General features: G+C 38.4%; 1 protein-coding gene and 1 long non-coding RNA gene across 2 annotated transcripts in view; both read right to left on the reverse strand.

The window, feature by feature from the left end:
- LOC122974207 (Fc receptor-like protein 5) overlaps positions 1–6821 on the reverse strand; it is a 310470-nt gene extending 303649 nt beyond the window's left edge. The window contains exons 1-3 of the mRNA XM_044342178.1: positions 6783–6821; positions 2746–2990; positions 2255–2290 (exon numbers count right to left, since the gene is read on the reverse strand). Coding sequence (XP_044198113.1) covers positions 2255–2290; positions 2746–2776 — 67 coding nt within the window. The 5' untranslated portion in view covers positions 2777–2990; positions 6783–6821. The remainder of the gene's footprint in view (positions 1–2254; positions 2291–2745; positions 2991–6782) is intronic.
- LOC122974293 lies at positions 306–1490 on the reverse strand. Its single transcript, XR_006400287.1, has 3 exons — positions 1465–1490; positions 1029–1366; positions 306–955 (listed from the first exon to the last, which is right to left on the reverse strand). It is a non-coding gene; the product is annotated as an uncharacterized LOC122974293 (long non-coding RNA).
- Positions 6822–8245: the final 1424 nt, after the last annotated feature.

The following is an 8245-nucleotide window of genomic DNA, read 5'->3' on the forward strand; positions in this document are numbered from 1 at the left end:
TTTATTGATAACGGTCAAATTGAATCAACAGTAACAAACAAGGTTACAGAACAAAAAGAGGAAACAGTTCCAGGGAATTCAGTTATGACATTAAAAAGCTTTCAGAAAAGGGATTGTGCAAGAAGCCTTTACATTCATTAAAAGCAAAATAATACATAGGGAAGTAAACAAATAAATAAAGGGGCATAGGTTAATAATTAAGTGATACAGTCGATTTTATATGTTTCAAATATTGTTTGGGTCTTTGCTGTTTTTCTATTTGTCATCTTGACTATAGAGTTATAATAGAGGTTAATATCAACTAGAAATAAGGTAAAACTTGGTTTCCTATTGGTCCATTTCATTTTATGTACGTGGAATTTGCCAAAAATCATAAACAGTTGGATTAAAAAGCTAACATACCAGAAAGCATGACCATTTGACCTGTTTTTCTAGATAGAAAGTTTTGCATATCATTCCAAAATATTTTGGAATACATACAATGTAAAAATAAGTGAAAAATTGTTTCTTTGTTTAAACCACAGAAATCACAAGAATAATTAATCATCAGTGTTTGCAGTGGTTGTAAACATCTTCAATGGTGACGAGGAAACAAAGTTTTCTGCAGCACTGAATCAATATGAAGCAACTGCATTGACAACAGTTCAGTTTTGAAGCATTTGATACATTTGGGCAACTATTACTATTACACCTAAACTCTGAACTGAGTCAGTCACCGTGGTAACTAGTGATGAGGCTCATTTTACATTTACTGTTTACATTTCAGACATCTGTTGGTCACCTGCTTCCTCAGCAGGAGGGAGGGATGAATTCTTATTTCTTTTATAGATCATGAAGATCACAAAACCAACAACAATCACACCTGCAGCAACTGACAGTCCAACTATGAGTCCAACATGTCCTCTCATGTTTCCATCCTTGTCTCCTTCAGTCCAGGTGTTTAGAGCTGTGTGACCTGCAGAGCAGAAACAGGTGTGAGGTAACAGCTGTCAGGTAGATGATGTTTCACCTCTACAAACTCTACAAACCTTCAGGTTGATGGTGCAGATGAGCTCTGGTGTGGCTCTCTTTCTGCGTCCTTTGCTGTTCACAGAAACACGACACTCGTATGTTCCAGTGTCGTTGATGGTGACGTTCTTCAGAATCACAGAAACGTTTCCGTCCTTCATCTCTGGATCTCTCAGCTGCACTCGACCACGAAAAGATGGATGCTGGTAGTGTTCATATGGTCGGTTCTCTCTTAAGAAGAAGACGTAACCATCTTCCTTCAGGTCAGGTCTGATCCACCCTAACAGTGAGATGGCTTCATCTCTGGGACGACTCTGACAATGCAGAGTGACATCATCTCCAGACTTTGCTGTTATCTCTGAAAGATTTCAACAAAAACAGAAAATTCACAGAAAAGCAGGATGAAAAAGTCAGTGATAGAAAAGAGAGAGAGACAGAGAGGAGTTGTGTACTCACATTATCCCAAACTCAGACTCTCTGCAGCGGGTGGGCTTAATTATAGACATCCACAACTGACATGACAAGTTCTTTCCAGCAGAGGGGGCCACACATATGAGTCATCATAATCCAAAAATAATAAATTGAAAACAATGATTATTTGGGGTCTTTAACCACCGTCTTCCATGTTGCTTTACCTTCGTTGGTTCGAAAGAGTCACGTGACTGATGGACATGACCGGAAGTAGGTGATTTAAAGGGCCAGTACAACAGGTGCTTTCTTCTTCTTCTTCTTCTTCTTATTATTATTATTATTATCATTATTATTATTATTATTATTATTATTATTCAGAGGCAGCTTGTATCCTTGGTGGCAGAGGGAGCTACCCATATGATATCATCATAATTAAAAAATAATAAATTGAAAAAAATTATTTATGTCCATCTCATAAGAAGACAAACATAAAGCAAAAGAATAAATTTCATTCATGTGCCATATCACAGAGAACTATGTACAGACCACATGAAGGAAATATCCTGAATCCACAGAAGGAATCTCCCATTCAAACCAGTAAGAGCAAAGACACACAGAAAGCATGTTCCACACATCTCCGTCTACAGAAGAATGACTCATATGCATAACTCCCTCTGCCAAGAAGAACTTGTGTTAGTTGTGGATATTCTGATTTTGTGCGTTCGTATTATCATCAGTCTGAACTAAAGTCTCTGTCCTCAGCTCTAACTTTCCTCTCAGGGTGTCTCAGACAGAGTCAGTGGCTTTCAGATTGTCATAGAAGAAGTTTACTAACCTTGGTTTGTTGTGCAGCACAGCAGTAAGCTCAGAACTAAAGAGAAATGAAACTCAGGTTAGTTTGAAGTTTTACTGAAACCATACAGAACAACTCTTTACCTCAGAGTCCACACACAATACTCACAGTATCTTCCAGACTGAAGATGAGTTTATTGTGATTTTCTAAATATGAATGTGTTTGTCAGCTGTGTTAAGTTTAAGAACACATGTACAGCGCTTATAAATCTCTACAACAAGAGTTATCATGACCCACAGTCAGAACAGATACAATTAGGAGAATAAATACACATAAATAAAATACACATTAACTGTTTAACATGCAGTTTTCTCTTAGTGATGTCATTTCATGCTGTCAAAGGTTGCATTAGTGTAAAGTGATAAATATTTTATGAACATAATGAATTGTATCTGTCAGTAATGTTAGTTACATCTTACTCAGACATTTTAAACATGCACTTATTGAAGTTTGGACAGACAGGTTGTACTTACGGAGCAGCCGGAGAAGAGATGTTTGTCTCATTGTACCTCTCGCTGATGTGACATCAAATTCTTTGATTGTTCTGTCAGAGAAGTGAAAACTAGTGTTTCCGCTGCGTGGGCCAGTGCAGCCAATTTGTGGTTTGGTCTGCAGTTCACAGGAAAGTGTTCACAGAGATCGACAGTGTTGATGTGTGATGATGATGATCAGTCTGATTGTAGAGGATCATTTGATGGTTTCTGAGCTGACAGCTAACCTGTTGGTTAAATACTTAACATCAAATAGAGCAGGGGTGTCCAAACTCAAATACACAGTGGGCCAAAATGTAAAACTTGGACAAAGTTTCTAGCCAACATTGATAAATATAGTTCCTCCCACATCCTCTGAACCCTGCCCACCAGTCCACTCTTTTGACCAAACATTGTTGATGCACCACTTGTCATAAGTCCCACAAGTTTATCCCATGGCAGCTTCATTTCACTTACACATCTGGAAACCACTCCACAATGAATGGCACAACAATTGCTGGCACCTTTGAGTCATGTCGAGACTTATATTAAGACATTCTCAGCCTGTGATGAAGATATTCTTCATTTAAACAGTTAAATCTGTGTTGAAGTTTAGATAAACTCCTGCCTGTTCTTTGCTGCTGTAATAACAATAACAAAGCTCCGGTTAATGTTCCTCATCACTGCATCATGCTGATTTTGGATTTGTCACACAATATGTTTAATCCAAGCAGGGAGGATGTTACAGTGGTTGTTATATGGCTGAAGGAGATAACTTTGATATGCAGAAATCAACAGATGAAGAGTTTTGAGAATCATCTGGAACATGCTTTTACTGTTTTGATCTTTGTGTTAACTGTTGACAGAACCTGTGTTTCTCAAGGTGTATCAAATCCGTGGAGAGCAGATAGTGTTTCATATTGTGACCAGGTTATGAGGATTTAACCATCTCAGACAGTTATTTTAACCCATACAACATGAAGGATACAGCAGAGAAAAGGTTTCCAAGGTTAAGAACAATTATGTTTGTTAAATATAATAAGAAGACCTAATCACAATCATTACTAAAAACAAGGTACGGGAACAAATATGTTGATGACAATTAAAATCATGTAAAAAAAATGTCAGGAAGCACTACAACCAAAAATACAAAGGGGCACTGTGTAAAGTAAGAACTACTAGTCAGGGGGGAGGGAGATCGCTGTCTACCAAGACAGGGAGAATTTAGGGGAGAACTGCAAAGTGGTGGTGAAAATACACACACAAACACACAAAGCTAAAGATCAAGTGCAAGGTGCAAACACAGCAAACGACATTTAACTGTGGACACTAGAGGTACAAGGCCTTGAACAGGCCCATGACCCCTTTCCTGGATCACGTTGTGGCCTAGAAAGAAGCAGAGGAATGCCTAACGGAGTCCAAGCCATGTTTTCTGTCAGCGTTTGCACCCTCAGCCTTTTCTGTTCCAGAGGATACCCAGAAGGCAGGGGGCAGTGGATGGCAAGGCAAGTTTATTTGTATAGCACATTTCAACAACAAGGCAATTCAAAGTGCTTTACATAGAGCATAAAAGGCATTAAGATAGAATATAAAAGCAGAAAAGTCTTCAGCTGTGATTTAAAAGAACTGAAAGTTGCAGGAGACCTGCAGTTTTCTGAGAGTTTGTTCCAGATATGTGGAGCATAAAAACTGAAAGCTGCTTCTCCATGTTTAGTTTTTACTCTGGGGACAGAAAGCAGACCTGATCCAGACCACCTGAGAGGTCTGGATGGTTCATAATGAAGCAGCAGATCAAAAACCATTCAGTGCTTTATAAACCAACAGCAGTATCTTAAAATCAGTTCTTTGACAGACAGGAAGCCAGTGTAAAGATCTGAGAACTGGAGTAATGTGATCCATTTTCTTGGTCTTAGTGAGGACTCGAGCAGCAGCGTCTGAATCAGCTGCAGCTGATTGATTTTTTAGGGAGACCTGTGAAGACACCATTACAGTAGTCAAGTCTACTGAAGATAAATGCATGGACCAGTTTTTCCAAATCCTGCTCAGACAAAAGTCTTTTAATTCTTGATATATTCTTCAGGTGATAGTAGGCTGACTTTGTAATTGTCTTAATGTGGCTGTTGAAATTCAGGTCTGAGTCCATGACAACACCAAGATTTCTGGCTTGGTTTGTAGTTTTTAACATTATCGATTGAAGCTGAATGCTGACTTCTACTTGTTCTTCCTTGGCTCCAAAAACAATTACTTCAGTTTTGTCTTTGTTTAATTGACTAACCTAACTCAGTGCTTGTATTGGAACATAGTCCCCTGGTGATACAGTTATGTAAATTTGGCTCTGCCCTCTGACTGTATTTTCTTATTATATTGCTGTGTTCAGGACATTTCTGTCAACCTCTGGGCAGTGGATGTGTAGCCACCAGCCAGTAACAACATGCAGAGTCTGAGGTTTGTGAGGTTTGTTTTGACTCGAAATTCCTCCAAAGTTTCAATGCCTTTTTTATTGCATTAATGCTACCTTTTCACCAAGCTCGGGAAACACACTTTTATATCTTCATATGCAGAAATTGAACCTGAAAAGTGAAAATGTTACTGTAGTAAGATGACAATTAAGGTTCTTGAATCCTTGAATATAAGAAATATACATTATAGCCGATTTAAGAAAAAAACATATCAATGAAACTACCCAAACTCAAGTTTGTCTTTCATTCCTTACATACTCTTTATTATTATTTATTATAATGTATAATGTTACTGTTACGTAACTTAATTAAGTTTTATATCCCATTTCAAAACTATTCCATTCTGTGAATAGATGTTACATTTTTCATTTAATTTTAGTACTACTTTGTTTATTTCATTATTTATTATTACCGTACTATAGTTCTATTTTTATTCTTCTACAACACACATTGTTTGTATAAATCTGATTCTTTACGGCACTGAACAAACATGTAAGACTTGTTTATTTACATTTTTGTACAGTCGGGACTCATCCAGTCAGCGTGTTGATGCTGCGTTCACTTGTATCAAAGCTTCTCTTTGACTTTAAAAAGTGATTATTATACTATTTTTTCACTGCTGTCTCCAACAGTAACACAATAATGGAAAAGGTCAATATATAAATGTTTAAGTTGTCCTGTGGTCTCCCGTTAATAGTGTTCGTTAATAATATTTGATTATTGTTTTCATTCTACGGATGGAATAATAAGCTTCACCACAAACGTCCCTTCAACATATAGTTTTATAGTGTTTTAGTAATAGGAATTAAGTTGGTAGTAGGAATTCAAAGTTCCCTCATATTGTTCTGTTTCAGCAAAAAAGGTCAAATAATAAAAATGTTTTCTAGTTGCGGAAAATCTGCTGTAAATTCAGACGTTCTGACTGAAATCACTGTGTTTGATTGAACGCTTGTCTTTCTGTTCTTTGTGATAAAACCTGAGTCATATTTTACACTCGACACCTCATCACATCATCACGTCATTGTTTTCTCCTTCCTACTTTCTTCTGCTGACCCAGAGTAAAGTCATTTACAAAACCATCGGTGGATCAAGAAGCGACTGATGTTACAGGGGAAATTCAAAATAGATAAATCAAGAGCACTAATTAAGTAATCTATGAACACACATTATTAAATCAATAGCATGAATCTGTTTCTCCCTCTGCTGCCCATTAGATGCTCTGTAGTTACAGTTCAGTTTAATGTTCAGTACTTTTTCCACCAGTAGATGGCGCCACCAGTCTACTGCTGACCAACCACATGGTGTATAAACTGATTTTTGTGTTTGTCTGCTGTAGACTGAGAAATATTACCTGGTTCTGAGGCTCTTTTTGCTTATTATTGTTCTCATGTAGCAGTGGTGACATCTGATGATGATGATCAGTGGCGGAAAGTAAAAACATTTACTGATACAATTCTGGTATCAATTACTGATACAATTACTTTTCACTGCTGGTAAAATATGAGTAAATAAATGCAGTGGAGTAAAAAGTGAAGCATTTTTCTCTGAAATGTGGTAGAGTGGAGAGAAATACTTCAGTACCTTGAACTTTCATGTGTGTGTCCACATTTATCGTTTCCGGCAGCTTCAAAAAAAAAAAAAAAAAAAGAAAAGTTCCCTCTTGTTGCTAGGAGCGGCAGCCTACCGCAACGTGCACTCTGATTGGCCCGCAGCCTGTCACCTCGGGCCAATCAGATGCCAGTGCGTCCGCCATGAGAATCCATAATCCCCCTTTTTTTCATCATCACTACTACGATTTATTATCAATACTGCGTTAATGTGAATCTGCGGGCTGTTTGTGCAGCTCATTTACTCAAGATTAATCTTCTGATTTGTCAATATTTTCATTCACTTGAATGCAGACATTTCAGTTTCAATACGTACCTTTAGTCCATACTGAAGAGAACCAGTGTGGACATTATAATGGTAGAATAATTAATAATAAAGTTCAGTGTTTCTGCAGGGGACTCGGTGCTGTTGCTGGCTGGTGGCTGTAATGGCGGGGGTGTCAAGTGTGAACCAACCGAAACACGCAAAACTTCCGGTTTAAGTCAGTTCTGTTTGTTCTTTACAAAATATAAGCACAGTTTGTGGAGCGAAGCTTCATATTAGCTTCAGATAAACTTTTGATACATTTTGCACAGAAGGAGGACTGTGGATTTAGGCCCCCATCACTTATGGGGGTTTTTTCATACACATCTGCTGGCTTGACTCAGTTTGACTCAGCGCGTCAACCCAGGGCATCTATATTACAGCAGGATTACCTGCTTGGGTGTATCGTGTAGATACTGCGAGTTTGCAGATAGATCTACTTGGTTTACTCAAGCCCTCATGAAGTGCGATGGGCTGTAACTAGTGGTCAAAGGAGCGGCTGTAAAATGGCGGATACATTTTTTTGGGTGTCACAACCCCTGCAAAATGACTCGTTTCACTATCAGAATTTGATCCATTCAGTCCGAACAGTTGGACAGTCCAGATGAGCTGCACCATTGAATCATTTTATCCCATTAAAGTTAGCCAAGGGCTAAACTGAATGATAACGAAACCCATCTAATGTCACTACAACCTGCTTGTAGGTGGTCAGGCACATCCTGACTTGACTTCAGAGGTGGTACATCTCGGTCGCAATTCGGTGCAACTTGGCGCCACTCGGCGTGTTTAAGCTGGTTATGGAAACGCAAATCAACGCAGCGTGGTTTGACTTGGTGCAGCCAGAAGTGCTAATGGAAAAAGACTGTTACATTTTAAGCGCATTATGAAAGTGGTTGTCAAAGTTTTTCACATCAAGGACCCCTAAACTGACACAAATTAGACCACGGACCCCCATCTGATAAGATTTTTGCTTTTAGATGTTTTATTATAGAAAGAGTATGAAACCCATGACCAAAACAGTCACACATTCTGTCATTGTGTTACTCATAGATGGAAATATAATGAAAATAAATGATTCCCCTTTTTGCTGTAGACCCCCTGGAGCCCCCTCAAGGACCCCTGGGGATCTCCAG

Source organism: Thunnus albacares, chromosome 22 (assembly GCF_914725855.1).
Source record: "Thunnus albacares chromosome 22, fThuAlb1.1, whole genome shotgun sequence".
NCBI classification, from domain to species: Eukaryota; Metazoa; Chordata; class Actinopteri; order Scombriformes; family Scombridae; genus Thunnus; species Thunnus albacares.